This window comes from Chlorocebus sabaeus, chromosome 8, assembly GCF_047675955.1.
Source record: "Chlorocebus sabaeus isolate Y175 chromosome 8, mChlSab1.0.hap1, whole genome shotgun sequence".
NCBI classification, from domain to species: domain Eukaryota; kingdom Metazoa; phylum Chordata; class Mammalia; order Primates; family Cercopithecidae; genus Chlorocebus; species Chlorocebus sabaeus.
Genome location: NC_132911.1, coordinates 42,222,991 through 42,242,380, shown reverse-complemented (window position 1 = coordinate 42,242,380; position 19,390 = coordinate 42,222,991). Strand labels below are relative to the sequence as shown.

The window sequence follows — 19,390 nt, the reverse complement described above, 5'->3', positions numbered from 1 at the left end:
GCGGGGTGTCAGGGAGGCGATACAGAGGACGCCCGTGACGTGTCTCATGCTCCCCCCGCAGTGGCTTCACGATCGAGCTGGCCTCAGCCTTCACGGTGGTGATCGCCTCCAACATTGGGCTTCCAGTCAGCACTACGCACTGCAAGGTAGGCCCCTGCTAGCCGGGAGCCCTTCTCCAGGCCACTGGGATGGGTCAGGGCCACCGGAACGCATGCGAGGGAAGCTGTAGGGCTCTGTAGATGGTTGTGCAAAACACATCTCCAGGTTCTCTGGGTCTCTGGGACCTTGTTTTCCTCCATCTGCCCCCTCCACCATCCTCCTCTCAGTAGGACAACACCATCCCTTGTTCAGACCTGACTTTTCCAAGGCAGAATGAATGCTAGGGCTGGTCTGCCTGGGACTGTCCTGCTGCCCTCCCACTGCTTCCACGGTGAAGTTTGATTGGCATCCTGTGTGCGCTGAGCATACCTATGGGCTCACTTGGGAGCCTGCCACTTGGTCCAGCCATTGAGGGGACTGGGGGTTGACAGTGGAAATAGCAATTAACAAAAATCATCTCTGTGGAATTGTAGGGCATGGTTGTTTCTGGTTTTGTTCCTTATATGATGTTCAAAGTGACTGTATTGCTATAAATTCCCCATGAGGGGTAATTACTGATACCGACCACTGAGGAGTGCTCTGAAACCTACAGCTGGACAAGAGAGCTCCTGGTCGTGGTGTGGAAAGTTGGAGCTGCAGGGAGGAGCCCTGAAGACCAGTGAAGAGGAAATGGGCTCTGGGAGTTTCAGGGAGTGATCCATAGGTGGCCAGGGTGGGGAGGACCAGAACCTGGGTTGGGAGGACCAGAGCCCGGGTCTCATCACCCCACTCTGCCCAGTATCTGCAGATACTTCTAAAATAGCTCCGGTGAGCCTCTGTATACAGACACACTCACCAGTCTCAACAAAGCGAAAGTCACTTCTGGATTTTTCCTAGCTTCATTCATTTGTATCATTCAAGAAAAACTAATTGGCGTTTGCTGCATGGGGGCAGAGTTCTCGGCACCAGAAGGAATATATGAGCCCTCATAATAGACACAGCCACCCATGTTTATATTTACTCACAATTTTAAGATTCCAGCCAGTATGTTTAAAAGAAAACTCCAAGCAAAGGCAAGTGGCTTCATGCTTCAAACACCCAGGTCAGGTGGCCCTCACAAGAGTATCTGGAGTGGTCCAGCAGCGTTTCCAAGCTGGGGCTCTGTGCATGCGGAATCAGCCTCAGTGGAAAGAGTTTGTTTTGTGTTTTCCTTTTTTGCTACCATATACAGAAATATTTCAATTTCCACAAAGTTTCTGTATAGAAATCCCCCTACTCACTGATTATCAGGAGAGTGCTGGTACTGTGCGCCACACCACACACGTGGTGCACCGCCCCCTCTCCACAGCAAGCCTGTGGGGGCGGAACTGTCACTCCCAGTCCACAGGTGAGGAGACTGGGTTCCCTCAGAGCTGGGCCGCTTGCTATGTGCACACAGCCACATGTGGTAGATCCAGGATTCAGATCTTCGCCTCAGGCCACACACCTTCTCGTTCAGGTCCCCATCAGCACCATTGTGGTGCCCAACCATGGCCAAGGTGCCTGGGGCAAGCACTGCACTGGCGCCATGAACATGAGCTTCCTCAGTCTCCCCAAGAACCTTCCCCAGCTTCACAGATGAGGAAACTGAGGCAGAGGAAAGTTAAGTAACGTGCCCGAGATTACACAGCCAGGGAGCAGCCCAGCTGAGGCGCCCACGTGGACAGCATAGCCAGCGTCGTCCTCCGGGACCGCTCCGCCTGGCAAGCATGGGGGAGGAAGGCAGGAAGAGGTGCGGGTGCGCCCGCCGCCCATTCATTGTGATTTCCTAATGTGGGTTATTTAAAACTTACCAGAGAAGCACATATTCACTGAAATATTTCAAACAATACAACACTATAAGGAATGAAAAGTAACATCTTCCCCGGACTCCACGTTACTTCCATTCACTGTGGTGTGTGGAGCGTGGAAGAGACGCATGTAGCTAAATATATTCTTTTTCCAAGGACACGGGCTTGTGACTTTTCTATAGGCATCAGTTGTCTTTTGGAATGCTTTTAAACACATGTAATGCCATCTTTTTAATGATTAACCTACACTTAAGCAAGACTGCTGAAGGCTAACTCTTCCACACCAGTTGAAATAGCTTTTTTTTTTTTTTTTTTGAGATGGAGTCTCACTCTGTCACCCAGGCTGGAGTGCAGTGGCATGATCTTGGCTGACTGCAAGCTCTGCCTCCTGGGTTCACGCCATTCTCCTGCCTCAGCCTCCCGAGTAGCTGGGACTCCAGGCGCCTGCCACCACGCCCAGCTAATTTTTTATATTTTTAGTAGAGATGGGTTTTCACCGTATTAGCCAGGATGGTCTCGATCTCCTGACCTCGTGATCCACCCGCCTTGGCCTCCCAAAGTGCTGGGATTATAGACATGAGCCACCATGCCCGGCCAGTTTTGCTTCCTTTGAGCTGGTGATAAGTAGTATTAGGATAGCTTGTTGGCACTTAAAGCAGGTCTCCCTGAATGGGACTGCAGTGGGGTGCCATCTGTAAAATAGACAAGACAGGTCACAACTTGGGTTTGAGTCAGTTTGTCCAATATCATTGATCATGGACTTCTGGACAAAGCCCAGAGCTATTCCCTGTGAGCACTAAGGACACAGCCTCAGCTCTCAGGAACTTGCAGTGTAGTTGGAGAGCAGATGGCTCTCATCAGAGTCCAAATAATAGAAGTGCTGAGAAGAGTTCACAGTTGTCATTACTCCACAACACTTATTCTCTCATATCACATATTTCCCCTGCACACAACAGTCCCCAAATGGCAAATGTGGGATGAACTATGAGAGCCGTGGGATGGCGTGAAGAATGGGGCCCTCTGTGAGTGAGGCTGTGAATCTGGAAACATTCAAAGGGTATTGATGTCCACATAGAGTCATAGTTGAATTGCATCAGTTTTCAGGATAATTATCCTATGTTTGATTTTTAAGTTTCTTGCTTAGAGCCATCTAATAGAAGGTAGGGAAAAGTTGGGGACTTGGCAGGAAATAAGATGGAAACTATTGTTTAAAATGAGTTTTTGAATGTATCTAGGTACATGTTATTGATTTATGCTTCCTTCTAAGTATACATGGCTAAGTGCATAGATTTGTTTTATTTCGTTTTGTTTTGTTTGAGACAGAGTCTCGCTTTGACGCCCAGGCTGGAGTGCAGAGGCTTGATCTTGGCTCACTGCAACCTCTGCCTCCTGGGTTCAAGCAGTTCTCCTGCCTCAGCCTCCTGAGTAGCTGAGATTACAGGCGTGCACCACCACACTTGGCTAATTTTTGTATTTTTAGTAGAAATGGGGTTTCTCCATGTTAGCCAGGCTGGTCTTGAACTCCTGACCTCAAGTGGTCCACCTGCCTCGGCCTCCCAAAGTGCTGGAATTACAGGCATGAGCCACTGCGCCTGGCCTAAGTGCATAGTTTAAATTTTGTTGTAGCCTATTTCAAAACATTTATGAAACCATACTATATTATGTGATATATGTGCTGAATGTATAACTTGGGAAAAAACAATTAGAAAAGTCCTGTTATCACATTTTATTCCAGAAGGCATATATAAGACAGTCTGTTTGATGAGTTTCACCCTGTATGTGTTCTGGTTTCATACATTTTGTATTTCATATCAGAGGATTCAGTTTATCAGATACTTTCCTGGAATAATTCCTTTGAGTAGGGTCAAAAGCCTTAATTGGCCAGGCACAGTGGCCCATGCCTGTAATCCCAGCTACTCGGGAGGCTGAGGCCGGAGAATCGCTTGAACCTGGGAGGCGGAGGTTGTGGTGAGTGGAGATCGCACCATTGCACTCCAGCCTGGGCAACAAGAGCAAAACTACCCCCGGCCCCCCCCCCAAAAAAAAAACAGAGGCGTTAATTGAAGACATAGAAACTGGTCTTGAAAATAAAAGAATCCTCAGACGTTATGTTTCAGCAACTCGTTCATCGTTCTTCCATTCTGTGATCCTTAATCACCTTTGGTCTTTAGCCCTAGCAGATAACACACAGTGCCGCTACTGAGCACAGTCGCTCTTGTGTGTGCTCTTTAATAGGAATTTGGAAGTCATGTTCTGCAGGATGTTTTAATTCCATACTGGGTGGATTGAGATTATTCCTGTTTGTGGATCACCCACATTGTCAATCTTCACTGATGACATAGATGATGATTCAACCACCATTTCAATTTGGAACAGCATATAGGGAACGCTACTTATTTCAGATGTAGGATTATAATTTCTAATTTAACTTATAATTCTTGCTCTCTGGTCCCCATTCTTCTCAACCATTTTTTTGCTATAACTACCTGATGATGGCCTTAAACTGGAAATACACTCGATTTATTAAAAGGGAAGTTAGAACACAGCAAAAAATACCATTTTACATCCACAGAAGACATGATCAGTAACAAAGACATAGTACTCTGGATCTTTTATGAATCAAATAACATATAACTAAATACATAAAATTGTTAAGAACTCAGAAATTACTGTCTTAGCCTATGATAAATGAAGTATAGAAAAAGTATGTGGGAATATGAAGAATTTGAACATTTATTTAGAGCAGCATAATTAATAAATATGTACAAGCTTTTACCCTGCTGATCATATGCCTTCCTGTCAAGCATCATGAAACATTTATAAAAATCCTAAAATCAGAAAACCATGATAAAAATCTCTATAAAATTTTAAAAACAGGCCTGGCATCGTGGCTCACACCTGTAATCCCAGCACTTTGGGAGGCTGAGGTAGGAGGATCACTTGAGCCCAGAAGTTTGAAACAAATCTGGGCAACATAATGAGGCCCTGTCTCTATTTTATAAAAATTAAAATTTAAATTAAAAAACAATTTTTAAACATACATTGTGCTAACCATGATCTCTAATTACAACAAAATTAAACTAGAAATTAATTATATATTGAAATAAGAATGTATCCCAACGGAGACTTTTTAATGGGTTTTTAAGGTAGCAATTGAATTAAGGAGTTTAGAAAAATACAATGATAGCTTTCTCAGAAAATAATAAAAGCTGAATGTGTGTGTCTGTGGGTGGATACAAAGAGCAAAACCTGTGGCAACCAAGTTATGCTAAGATGAAAATTCATATCTTTAAATGGTGTAATTGATCAAAGGGAAAATAAAATAACCAAGTATTAAAATTAGGATTTTGTAAAAAGTCCAGGACAGTAAAAATTGAGGAAACAGGTTGTAAGAAATATAGAAGCAAAATTAAGTAAAAACAAAATAAGGGGAGAGGAAAGTGGCTGCTAATAAAATATCAGATCACATCAAGGAAAAGAGGGAGGGAATTAAGTGGGGGAAGGAGGAGGACATTGTGATGACAGATAGAGAAGACCATTGTTTCCATTATTAAATAAACCACACAGCTATATGCTAAGAATTTGAAAACCCCTGTGAATTATTTTCTGCAACAATATACATGACAAAGAAATATTGGCCTAAGAAGTAGAAAAAAGTGGAAAATCTGACCCAGAACAATAGGATGAAATTAAGGGAGTTCTCCAAAAATAACTGTTCTCACCTAAAAAAGCAAAAAGTTGCCAGGGGTGGGGTGGGTGAGGATACTGCTGACTAGATGAATTAATTAGAATCTTTTCCACTTAAACAAAAAAAGCAGGTCTCACACAATCTAAACTTTCCCACCATGTAGGAGGAAAAACAAAACTAGAAAACCTCTCCCATTTGTGCTATGGCGTACACTGAATAACCCTAATACCAATCCTAATTTAAAATATCACAATGATATCTCTGTTTACTGATGAATATTGATTATAAAAACTTTAAGCAAGATGCTGATAAATGACATCAACAATATTTGGCTGGGCGTGGTGCTCACGCCTGTAATTCCAGCACTTTTGGAGGTTGAGGTGGGCAGATCACATGAGGTCAGGAGTTCAAGACCAGCCTGGCCAACATGGCAAAACCCTACCTCTACTAAAAATACAAAAATTAGCCAGGTGTGGTGGCGGACGCCTATAATCCCAGCTACTAGGGAGGCTGAGGCAGGAGAATTGCTTGAACCCAGGAGATAGAGGTTGCAGTGAGCTGAGATCATGCCACTGCACTTCAGCCTGGGCGACAGAGCAAGACTCCGTCTCAAAACAAAACAATACTATACAAGAACCTTTCAGCAGGACCAAATTGATCAAGATTACCAGAAAGTGGGCTCCCTTCGTGACAGGGCAGGGCTGCATCACTCACCACCAGCGCCTGTGCAGGGCTAGGCCCTTGCAGGGGCTCAAGATGGGTATATGAGCAGCTTCAGTATAATATGCCTTAGCAATCCACTTAAAAAGAAAAAAAAAAAAAAGATGTCTGTTGAGATATAAGCCAAAAAGACATTTGATGATACTCAATTTTTCTTTTTTTCTTTTCTTTCTTTTTTTTTGAGACAGCATTTCACTCTTGTTGCCCAGGCTGGGGTGCAATGACATGATCTTGGCTCACCGCAACCTCTGCCTCCCAGGTTCAAGCAATTCTCCTCCCTCAGCCTCCCAAGTAGCTGGGATTACAGGTGTGCGGCACCACACCCAGCTAATTTTGTATTTTTAGTAGAGACAGGGTTTCTCCATGTTGGTCAGGCTGGTCTTGAACTCCCGACCTCAGGTGGTCTCCCCACCTCGGCCTCCCAAAGTGCTGGGATTACAGGCGTGAGCCACCGTGGCCGGCCAATATTCAGTATTTCTAAAACACTACTAGAGTTCATAAGAGTGACCAAGTCCAAGATAAAAATAGAAAAATCCAGCACTTATTCATCAACAATAGCCAATAAGAAAATGTAACGGAAGGGAAAAAAACTGCCATCATAATTGCAGCAAAAATAAAAGGTATCTCAGAATTATCCTCATAAGCACTGTGAGTGGCACCAGGTACAGTGGTGTGTTCCTGTAGTCCCAGCTACTCAGGAGGCTGAGGGCACGAGGACAGCCCGAACCCAGGAGTTCAAGACCAGTCTAGGCAACATAGTAAGACCCCATCTCTAAATAACTAAATAAATAATTTTTTAAAGAAGAAATGTGAGTGATATATATGGAAGAGACATAAAACTGCTCAGAGGTATAAAAAGATAATCTGAATATGAGACGTAACATGCTATTGGATAGGAAAACCAGATGTTGTAATGAAGTCACTTCTCCCTAAATACATCCTGAACAGGATTTTACTTGGAACTTTACAAAATGAGACTAAAGAATACATTTTGGTGAAATAAATTATCAGCAATATAAAATGATCTAACAAGAAAAGTGAAAGGAGGAACTAGCCTTACCTGACATGTAATGTCATATAAGGAAACAAAAGTCAAGAGTAGGTCCTGGGAGGAGGGGTTGGGAACTGGGCATTAGTGTTTTATGGGGCAGTTTCCATGTGGGATGATGGATAAGGTTCTGGAGACGGATTGTGGAGATGGTCTGCAAAACAATGTGATTGTACTTAATGCCTCTAAATGGTATGCTGAAAAATTACTAAAACTGTAAGTTTTATGTTATGTATATTTTACCACAACAATTTTTAAAAGTAGATACCTGGATAAGAACAGAGTAGATAGCAATGGATGGAACCTGTTCCATATGAGCATATATTTTGAAAAAGGGAAAATTTAACCAGTAAGTGTTTGAAAGGTTGGATAGCTGACTGTCAGTCTAGAAAAACAAAATTAGACCACTCTCAAAATACATGAATGTAAATCTGATGGCTTAAATAATATTTTAAAAATATTCTTAAATTTAGAGTAAAATGGAACTTTATTTTAGAAAAATAAAATGGAATTAAATATTTATCAAATATTCAAGCCAAAGATAAATCACAGAAGAAAATTATAGCATATTTTACTGCATGAAGTTAGAAACTTGAAAGTGAAACAAAGCAAAATACTACCTAGAGAAAATATGTGTATTCGATATCACAGAGTTAATATCATTATTCAGTGAAGACTACACATAAATAAGGAACACATTAGATTTTATGTAAATGGACAAAATACATGAAGAGACAATTTTTTTTTTTTTTTTTTTTTGAGACGAAGCCTCACTCTGTCGCCCAGGCTGGAGTGCAGTGGCACAATCTCGGCTCACTGCAACCTCCACCTCCCCAGTTCAAGCGATTCTCCTGCCTCGGCCTTCTGAGTAGCTGGGACTACAGGTGTGTGCCACCATGCCCAGCTAATTTTTTGTATTTTTGGTAGAGACAGGGTTTCATCATGTTAGCCAGGATGGTCTCGATCTTCTGACCTTGTATCCGCCCGCCTTGGCCTCCCAAAGTGCTGGGATTACAGGTGTGAGCCACTGCGCCTGGCCGACAATTTGTATATGTGAAAGCAAGAGAGAGTGAAATTCAGTAAATATATTTTTAAAAGTTCAGCCTTAATTGTTATTAAAGATATGCAAATTAAAGCAGCAACAGTGCATCTTTTTGCTGGTTAATTAGCCAAAAAAAGAACAACTTACATGATATTTATCATGTGCTGATATTCACAGATTATGGATGACACTACATTTACAGCTGTTTATAAAACTATTTGTCATTAGGTATTAAGATCCTAAAACATGTTGGGAGAGGAAAGAGCTCTTCCTTGAAGTAGAACTCCATGTGAGAAATTGGAATGGAGTTTGGTAAATCACCATTTTATTTTATTTTATTTCTTTTTATTTTACTTTTTTGAGACTGAGTCTCATTCTGTTGCCCAGGCTGGAGTGCAGTATCGCGATCTTGGCTCACTGCAAGTAGCTGGGATTCCAGGTGTGCACCACCACACCCGGCTAATTTTTGTATTTTTAGTAGAGATGGGGTTTCACCATGTTGGTCAGGCTGGTCTCGAACTCCTGACCTCAAGTGATCCGCCCACCTCGGCCTCCTGAAGTGCTGGAATTACAGGCATGAGCCACCACGCCCAGTCTGGTAAATCACCATTTTGTAGCCATCATCATAAACATTGGATTGTGAAATCTTTAGCAGAAGGGGAAAGTGAGGTTTGATAAGATGCAGGATATTTTAATCATATTAAAATGTCTCTTCAGAGATTGTGGCAAATGTCAAAAATTAGTGAATTTGGGTAAAGAGAAAACAGGAGTTCTTGCAGCTTTTCTCTAAGTTTCAAATTATTTCAAGATACATTTTAAATGTTCCCTGTTAACTACAGTCGATTTCAGGGAATTTTTTTTTTGAGACAAGAGTCTTGCTGTGTCGCCCAGGCTGGAGTGCAGGACTACAGGCGCCCACCACCACGCCTGGCTAATTTTTTGTATTTTTAGTAGAGACAAGTTTTCACCGTATTAGCCTAATGGTAATTAGGCTAATACGGTGGTCTCGTATTAGGATGGTCTCGATCTCCTGACCTCGTGATTCGCCCACCTCGGCCTCCCAAAGTGCTGGGGTTACAGGCGTGAGCCACTGCGCCTGGCCGGGAATATTATTTTTAAAGCCAAAATCCAGCCTGGGCACAGTGGCTCACACCTGTAATCCCAGCACTTTGGGAGGTCGAGGCAGGCTGATCACTTGAGGCCAGGAGTTTGAGACCAGCCTGACCAACATGACAAAACCCCATCTCTACTAAAAAATATGAAAATTAGCTGGATGTGGTGGCGCTTGCCTGTAATCCCAGCTACTCAGGAGGCTGAGACAGGAGAATCACTTGCACCTGGGAGACGGAGGTTGCAGTGAGCTGAGATTGCACCACTGCACTTCAGCACTTTGGGAGGCCGAGGAGGGAGGGTCACTTGAGGTGAGGAGTTTGAGATCAGCGTGGCCAACATGGTGAAACTCCGTCTCTACTAAAAATATGAAAATTAGCTGAGGGTGGTGGCGCACACCTGTAATCCCAGCTGCTCAGGACGCTAAGGCAGGAGAATTGCTTGAACCTGGGAGATAGAGGTTGCAGTAAGCTGAGATCACGCCACTGCACTCCAGCCTGGGAGACAGAATGAGACTCTGTCTCAAAACAACTATATAAAAACTATATAAAGAGCTATATGCTGAAGAGAAGAATACCCAAACAATTCTACCTAAAATCTAAGCTATTTTACAAGCTTTAACAAACGTAGGGGACTGGGTAATGTTGTAGTAGAGCTTGTTTCTGAGATTAGCCCACGTACCTTGGTTGAGTATAGCCTTTGTGGCTCACCTGTTCTTACTTTGCAATGTCTGTACTCCCACAGGTGGGCTCGGTGGTGGCCGTGGGCTGGATCCGCTCCCGCAAGGCTGTGGACTGGCGCCTTTTTCGGAACATCTTTGTGGCCTGGTTCGTGACCGTCCCTGTGGCTGGGCTGTTCAGCGCTGCTGTCATGGCTCTTCTCATGTATGGGATCCTTCCATATGTGTGATTTGTCTTCTTCCAGCTGCAAACAGCTAAAGGGATGGTCTGGTGTGGGCGTGTGGGAAACACGTGCCCTCGTGCCACACATACCCATCCTGGCCTTGCACGGCTCTCATGACCAGCTCTCTGCCTCCCTTCCAGGAGGCTCCATCCCACACCGTTCACCCGGGCTGCGGAGACTCACCTTCTCGAGCTAACTTAACTACTGTACATAATAATATGTATTAAACTGGTATCCTGGTGATATAATGTGGTGCAGTTACTTATGTATTAAATATCTATTGTATCCATAGAATAGGCAGCGTTATTTCAAACATATTCAAGTTGGAAGTGGAAATCATTGCCTAGAAGTCAATATTCAGTAAATCTTGTACATAACTATTTCGATGGCAAATGTTAAGCCTTTTAAAAGGAAAGAGTAGATTGGAAAATGATTTTTTTCCAAATGATGTTTTTCCCTTCTAATATACTATAAGGTGATGAGCTTCAGGACAGGCGACACGACCCTGCAGAGGCCGCGTGCCATGGGATGCCAGCGGGATGGGAGCTCACAAGTGCTTTCACTGAAGATTTGTTCATATATTGTGTATTGATTCTTGTGTAATATATCATCATTGCTTTTGTAAATACGTAAAACTGTAATTTTTTAATGGTGTGCTTCCCTTATACTTTTTTGATCAGAGAATTTTGGAAAGTACCAAAGAAGCAGGGGAATCGTTGGCCAGTGTTACATTTTCACATTGTCTGTCTCCCACCCTCACTGATCATACCTGCCCCGGAGCAGCGTGTGGCGGTGACACCGTCACCCAGCATGCACCACGCCGTGGCTCCCACCAGCAGTGCCACCGCCGCCACCACACCCCAGATCCCGCCCGCCCTGCAGTGGCCTTTCCTTGTCATCAGAGTAGAGAATGCACAGGTGTTGGTGAGGGTGTGCGGCTGAGCACTACATGTCAAGTCCAGGGTCAGTTTTCATCCCAATTCTCCCGGCAGCCCGAAGAATGGATCCTTGTCTCAAATGTCAGCACAAAGGAGGCTTTTTCTGTGCTTTGACATTCTAGCAGTTCAGGGATGGGAGGGAGGGGAAATCCTGGACGCTGGATGGAGTATTTCTCTGAGGCCCACACGAAGCTGGACATCCCCAGGCTCTACTCTATCCCATTGGAGTCTCTTCTTTTTTGATAGCGGGAGGGAGGAAGTACGACTAATGTTGGAGCCTGAAACTATGGAAATGCTGCTAAAATTTTTATATTGACAAACATTTTCTTGGTACTTCATTGTGATTTTTCATTAATCAACCATATTAAATTTATAATAAAAAATGCCCCTCGGAAGTTTGCCTCTGAAGCCTTTTCCTCAATATTGACAATTTTTCTTTCAGAGTTTCCACAAAAACCAAAGCTATAAAATTTGGTCCTTATATTTTTTCACATACCCTTTGTTCATTTCCCTTATTTGACTACTGTACGGGTTTGTACAGAAAACACAGGTGAGCAGGAAAGGGAGGCATGGCATCCCCGCCCCGCACTCAGAAACCCACAGTCAGTAGCTCATGGAGCAGTCGGTTGCCATGTTCAGGGCTGAGGACCAAGCAGGGAAGTGCAGGTCTTATCCTTTGCTCAAGCAGCCAAAAACACCCTGGCTTGCAGCTTCTGGAGCCCCCAGAGTGAAACCCCTTAATCCTCTGCAGCAGTGGCGGCACAAGCTCCAACTCCCTTAGGAGCTGTGAAGGCGACAGATGAAGCAAAGTGGCAGGTATAAAAAATGCATCTTGTGACTGGGCGCGGTGGCTCACGCCTGTAATCCCAGCAATTTGTGAGGCTGAGGTGGGTGGATCATGAGGTCAGGAGATGGCGACCTTCCTGACCAACATGGTGAAACCCCCATTTCTACTAAAATACAAAAAAATTAGACGGGCATGGTAGCGTGCACCTGTAGTCCCAGCTACTTGGGAGGCTGAGGCAGGGGAATTTGTTTGAACCCTGGAGGCAGAGGTTGCAGTGAGCCGAGATTGGGCCACTGCACTCTAGACTCCATCTCAAAAAAAAAAAAAAAAATGCATCTCCACTAAGAGCCCTGCCCTTTCTGGTGTTTAAAATGGCACCTTAAGCCCTTCATTTCCCCACTTCAAGAAAAGATCGATTTTCCTCCCAAATCTATGTAAGTAATAGCACAACACAATGCAGGTGAACCTTGTGCAGCCCAAACAGTGCAGGATTCAGGCAGAGACACGTTAGCCACCCCTGTCCAGGGAGGAGGGCTGCCACCTGGGAGCCCCAGCCCGGCCCGGCAGGCAGAACAGGCAGGATAGGCAGGACGGCAGAGGCAGCATCTTGGGATGAGAGGGGAACAGGCCACACTCACCATGTTGAGCATTCTTGTGACTGAGCACAGGCACCTCAGTGGCAGTTCTGGGAGAAGCCTCACCTACCCACACCCCTGCCCAGCCTTGCTGTGATCTGACACACAGGGCCGCCTGGCCAGCCAATCCCCGACAAGGGAGCGAAGTCACTCCACCTGGGACCCCTCCTTCTTCAAGGTGGCTCCTGCGGGTGGCTGGGGGTGCTGCAAGCCAAGGGCAGGAAAGCAGAGTGCCCAGGGAGCCAAGCGAGGTGGTGGGAGAGTTTGGTCAGCTGAGGCCAAGCATGGACCATCTCCAAGCCGGAGGGGACGCTGGCAGAGGCTCCCTGCCTTGGGCCACCAGCCCACAGTTCTACCCAGAGAATCTTTCCTGAGTTCACCGGCCTCTTCCTCTGATAATGCAGAGTCCTCAGACAGAGGGAACCCCGGCCTGCTGCTCACTGCGATTCTTTTCATGGGATCCCTTTACTCCACCTGAGAGAACCGTGGGGAGGCCTAGAGACTCCTCTCTTTCCTGCTGTCTGGGCTCCTCTGAGGGGGCATCCTCTGGATGCTGTCAGAGGAGCTTGAGTTCCGAAGACAATGGTCTTTTTTAACTTCATTACTGCTTTTCCAAAGGGAATGAACTTTTTCTTTTTTTTAGACAGTCTCTGTAACCCAAGCTGGAGTACAATGGCGCGATCTCAGCTCACTGCAACCTCTATCTCCCATGCTCAAGTGATTCTTGTGCCTCAGCCTCCCGAGTAGCTGGGACTACAGGCACCCGCCACCACACCTGGCTTTTTTTTTTTTTTTTTTTTTTTTTGCTGTCTGTTTGTTGAGATGGAGTCTCTGTCGCCCAGGCTGGAGTGCAATGGCACGATCTCAGCTTACTGCAACCTCTGCCACCAGGGTTCAAGCAATTCGCCTGCCTCAGCCTCCTGAGTAGCTAGGACTACAGGTGCCTGCCACCGCACCTGGCTATTTTTTTTTTTTTTTTTTTTTTTTTTTTTTTTTTTTTTTTTTTGTATTTTTAGTAGAGACGGGGTTTCACCATCTTGGTCAGGCTGGTCTTGAACTCCTGACCTCATGATCCACCCGCCTCAGACTCCCAAAGATATTTGGGATTACAGGTGTGAGTGACCACTCCCGGCCAGGAATGAACTTTAGAGCAAATATCTAGACACAACAGATTCATTTTCAACAAGATAATTGTTTTAAATAAGCCCTCTCCACCTCGCCTTCTTTAAAGAAGCTGAATTCTTAATCAGTAGGGATCTCAAGCTGCGGAATAAACATTTAAAATCAGCATCGTTCAGGATGACATGTAAAGATCTCTGGCCTCTGGGTTTGATGACAAAGTGAGGTGACGAAAAGGCCCTCCGTGTAGCTGGCACAGTGAGTTTTGAGGCATCCCAGGACGAGGCTGTTGCTGAACTGTGCTTGTCCAGGGCAGACCACACTTGCCAGTGCCTTGAAGGGTCCTGGAGTCTGGCAGAACCGGGCTCAGAGGTCAGCTCCTGCTTCACTAACCCTGGGCCACTTCCATTGCTCCTATTAGAGCCAGTTTTCTTGTGTACAAAATGGGCCAAGGGACCCTTTCCCAGGAGTGTGAGGAATCAGGGCATCGGCATGAAAAAGGGATCACCCCAGGGCCTGGCACCAAGCAGGGGCTCCCTGGGTAAGCATTTGTCCCTCTCGTGAGTGAATCCTTTATTTTTATGGGTGATTCCCCTCAGGAGGACGACTCTCAGGACAGTATTAATGGGATGATCAAGAAAAGGAATAGAAAAGAGACTACAGTTAAAACAAAACCACTAGAGACAAGAACGCTAGCGAATCGGTTTCCTGCATGATGGGGGACTGGGGAGACCTGTAGAATGTGGTTACATAAGTGGGCAGTGGAGCTCTGCTCTTGGATTAACTGTCACCCTCTTAAATATTTTTATGTTTTATTATATTGATAAAACAATAGGCCAGCCGCAGTGGCTCACAACTGTAACCCCAGCACTTTAGGAGGCTGAGGTGGGTGGATCACTTGAGATCAGAAGTTCAAGACCAGCCTGGACAAAATGGTGAAACCCTCTACTAAAAATACAAAAAAAAATTAGCCGGGTGTGGTGGCACACACCTATAATCCCAGCTACTCGGGAGGCTGAGGCAGAACTGCTTGAACCCAGGAGGCAGAGGTTGCAGTGAGCCGAGATCATGCCATTGCACTCCATCCTGGGCAACTGGCGAGCGAAACTGTATCTCAAAAAAAAAAAAAAAAAAAAGCATGACTCATATTATGAAAAAAAAAAGTCACTTATATCCCATCATCCTGCCAGCACTCTTCTGAAACATTTTCATTTCCCTTATTTTACTGGATCTTTGAAACACCTGTAGCTGGCCGGCCACTGCAGGCACAAAAGCCCCGAATGAGAAAAAGTTTCGGGGCCAACTCGTCTGGGGCCAGGGCAGGCCCCAGGCTTCCTGGCCTTATCTGGAGTCTTCCAGTTCAGCAACAGCCAGGCCCCTCCACAGCTGTGGTCTCCATAAAAGGGGACTGTGGGTAGGCCCAGGAGGAAGTTCCAGGAAGGAGCACTGCGAGGAGGTGGCTAGGAGCTTGGAAAGGAAGCCTAGGAAGAGAGGGTGAGGGCTCATTCCGCCTGTTTCTATAAATGAAACACGAGAATTCAATATGATCTTAAGTGAAGGGTTTCAGACTCAGTGAGGATGACCATCTGCTCTCCGTGTGGCTAGAACAAAATCTACTTACACAGCAAAAGGGATTTGGGCCAGAGTAAGATGGAGAATTTCCTTGCTTTTCCCGAGACTTGTTGCCATTTAGAGGTTAAACCAGACCCTGATTAGAGACTGCAATGAGTGGTAGGGAGTGGGGCAAGGAGGTCAAAAGTAAGAGGGTTTTAAAGGGTTCCAGGCACAAAGCACGGACGAGGAAGCTGTGGGCATCTCTGTTTGGCAGCAACAACAGCGGCACCTGGTGGGGTCGAGTTTCATTGCAACTATAACTATCTGTCCCTTTGGATTGCAACAGTGAAGTCACCTCACTGAGTGTTAATTATACCATAATTCAGAGTTGCAAGAAATGCTCAGAAGTGCCAGGAATGGTCTGTGTTTCTTTGGTGGTCACAGGGAACTGTGATCGCCTGCCGAAGGAGAACCTCGGTCCCTAAACAGAAATCTCCTTGCCTGGGAGGCCTGACCAAGGTTCGCCTGCCTGAGGGCTCCTGTTCAGCAAACATCATCCACCAGTGCCTATCACCTGGCACGCGACGGCCTGGCCGCTGCAGGAAGGAAGACAGAGAGGCCTCCAGTGCTTGTGGGCAGAGGAGAGCCAGGCACACAGCTGCAGCACAGCGCTTGCCGCCCAGGCTGTGTTCACCGGAGCTGGGAGAGGTCGGGAGTTATCAGAACAGAGGCGGCAATGCGGCCGAGACTCCATGTGAGAAGGACACCCAACGCACAGGTTCCGCCTGGGGAACGGTGACTTTTGGATGAATTTCCTGCAGAATTTCCTGCAGAATTTCCGAGGAGAGACATCTGCCAGGCAGCTCGAAATAAAGGTTTGGAGTTCAAGAGGGAGTTCTGCTATGGAGAAATGCTTCGGGAAAGAGCTTCAGGAGGCAGCTGTCCAGGAGGCAGGTGGGAGTGGCAGTTTACCGAGCAGGGCGGGTTATGAGCCCCGGAAGGCGGAAGGCGGCAAGCACAAGCTCCACTCCCCTAGCCCCAGGCTTGGACGCCCTCCGCAGGTGGGCAGCCAGATCCCGGGGAGGGGCGGGGCCGACTGTGCCTACGCTGCACAGGAATGCTGTGCCCCGTCCTTAACCTTCCTTCCACGTGACTGGACCCCATTTGGAATCCACTTTTTCTTCCCACCCCCTTTAATCCACTCCGCCAGAGGAAAGGAGTGTATTTGGTAACTATTGGGGAAGAAGGAACTGGGCGTGTTGGAGTCAGCCCCCCTTGGGAGGGAGGCTGACCTCAGAACACAGGCGCTCCGGTCTCCTCCGGGCCATCCAACCTCTGCAGGAGGGGAGGCCTGCCCGGCCCGACATTGCCGGTGACTAACGCTAAGCCACAGCCTCACCAGGCCTTTCTCAGTGGGAAAAGCGACATTCATGGAGGTCTATCCAATAGCACCCTGTCCTAATTTACAATTCGTTTTGTTTTTTAAGAGACGGGGCTCTCTTTATGTTGCCCAGGCTGGTCTCGAACTCCTAGGCTTAAGAGCTACTCCAGCCTCGGCCTCCGAAAGTTTTAGGATTCCCGGCGTGAACCACCGCGCGGCCACACCGCGCGGCCATGATTTGTTCAAAGCTGGGCAAGGCTGGCAGCGCTAGTATCCCACCACCCTTCCCTGAGAGGCCGCTGGGGCGCAGTGCGGCCCACGATTAAGGGCGTGGGATCTGAAAATGCCCCTCGTGCTAACACACACGTCTTCACCCAGAACCGGGGTGTGGGTTACAGGGGAGGCAGCACCTGAGCGCCAGCACTGGTGTGGTGGGCAAGGGGAAAGGGGGCTTTGCTTCTCAAGGGCAGCCGAGGAAGCGGCATGCGGAAGGCCGGGCTTGGCGTGGGGACCCCAAGCGTTTACAGAGAACGCTCAGAGGGCCACGCGGCTCCAGCCCCTTCTGAGCTCCCTTCCGAGTCCCCGCGCTAGAAGCTGAGGCTCAGAAAGGTAACAGCGAGCCTCCGAGAACAGGCACAGGAAACCAGACGAAACCGTAGGACAGCACTGTCCTCCTCTGTCCCTTAAGCAGACCCTCGGCATAGGACGACGGTCAGTGATGCACCGCGACATCGTCCCGGTCACTTGCGGGAAAATTAGTATGTAAAATACGATGCGTTCACTTAACATTTGGCTCACGCCTGTAATCCCAGCACTTTGGGAGGCCGAGGCGGGTGGATCACCTGAGGTCAGGAGTTCCAGATGAGCCTGGCTAGCATGGTGAAACCCCGCCCTCTACTAAAAACACAAAAAAGTAGCTGGGCGTGGTGGCTGGCACCTGTAATCCCAACTACTCGGGAGGCTGAGGCAGGAAAATCGCTTGAACCCAGGAGGCGGAGGTTGCAGGGACCGAAATCGTGCAGCCTGGGCGACACAGTGAGACTCCGCCTCAAAAAAACAAAAAGAAAAGAAAGAAAAACCCCATGCTTGTTAGTCTCTTACCACAAGAAACACTCGTCCTCCTGCGTCACCCTCCATCGGGGGAGCCTTGCTAAGGGCAGCGAGCAGAAACCAGGACGTCTCCCCTAGGCCGGAACCGTGCTCCACGAGGGACGCCCGCCAGCCAGTGCAGCCGCTGGGCCTCCGCCTCCTCCAAACTGTAAGAGTCCTAAGAGCTTTTTCCTGATTACAGAAATAATGCGAAACTTGCTTTAGAAAACTGGAAAAGTATACAGTAAATAAGGATATTTATAATTCCACCTTCCTGAGATAATGAGTATTAACATATTGGAGCATTTTCTATATTTGCAATCACATTTTTAAAAATAAAATATTAATATAAACCTAGAGGCATATCCCTTTTATCCACTTCAAGCCATCAGTACAAATAACTTCCACCCAAGAAACAGAGGCCTCAGGGTTCCCCTGCTGCCCTTTCCTCTCTGTCCCTTACCTGCAGGTGGAATAGTCCTGCCTCTGACACAGAGCCAGGGTCCCGGGCAGCTCATTCATCCCCCATACCCGAGGGACGCCGGCAGCCACTGTTGGCCCACGGGGCGCCCTCCACACTCGCGCTGCAGGGAAGGGCTTTCCAGTAAAAGACACAAGGTGAATTATACTAAGTTACAGTTCACTCCTTTTCCATTTGTTTTACTTTATCTCTGGTAATGGTGGTTCAACCCACAAATATAACATCAGAGAAATAGAACTGTCATGCGGTTGGTATCATAGATGTTTTCTGACATACATGCCATCTAGTTCCTACCCGGTTACCCCTAATTTGGGTAAAGGATATTGTCTAGTTAAGATCATCTTTGAGGGAGGATACCTTGCACTGACATTTGCAAAAAGCAAATGTGTCTAGTTGTTTGTAAGACAACTCATGTGGAAATGCAGCAAGGAATCTGAAGGAGCAAAGGAGAACTGTAAATAACCAGTCAACACAGTTCCATCTCACTGGCAATGGAGGGAAAGCAAAATAAAACAAGCTATCATTCTTACCCGTAAAACGTAAAAACTTCAAACTTAGGTAACAGTCAAAATATTGCTGAGGATGGGCCGGGCGCTGTGGCTCACGCCTATAATCCCAGCACTTTGGGAGACCAAGGTGGGAGGATCATGAGGTCAGGAGTTCCAGACCAGGCTGGCCAACATGGTGAAACCCCGTCTCTACTAAAAATACAAAAATTAGCCCGGCGTGGTGGCACACATCTATAATCCCAGCTACTCAGGAGGCTGAAGCAGAATTGCTTAAACCTGGGAAGCGGAGGTTGCAGTGAACAAAGATCACCCCATTGCACTGCAGCCTGGGCAACTGGAGTAGCAATTTGCAAGACTCCATCTCAAAAAATAAATAAAAATTAAAATTAAAAAAAAAATACTGAGGATGTGGGGAAACGGACACTCAAACACCATCGATATAGAAATTGGTACAAAATTTTTGGAGGGCAAGTCTGTAC

At 46.6% G+C, this 19,390-nt stretch overlaps 1 protein-coding gene across 7 annotated transcripts in view; it reads left to right on the top strand.

Annotated features, from left to right (window-relative positions):
• SLC20A2 (solute carrier family 20 member 2) overlaps window positions 1–11,751 on the top strand; it is a 127,212-nt gene extending 115,461 nt beyond the window's left edge. For all 7 annotated transcript variants that reach the window (XM_037983528.2, XM_037983526.2, XM_037983527.2 and 4 more), the window contains 2 exons: window positions 62–146; window positions 10,260–11,751. In XM_037983528.2, coding sequence (XP_037839456.2) covers window positions 62–146; window positions 10,260–10,424 — 250 coding nt within the window. In that variant the 3' untranslated portion in view covers window positions 10,425–11,751. The remainder of the gene's footprint in view (window positions 1–61; window positions 147–10,259) is intronic.
• The last annotated feature ends 7,639 nt before the right edge of the window (window positions 11,752–19,390 follow it).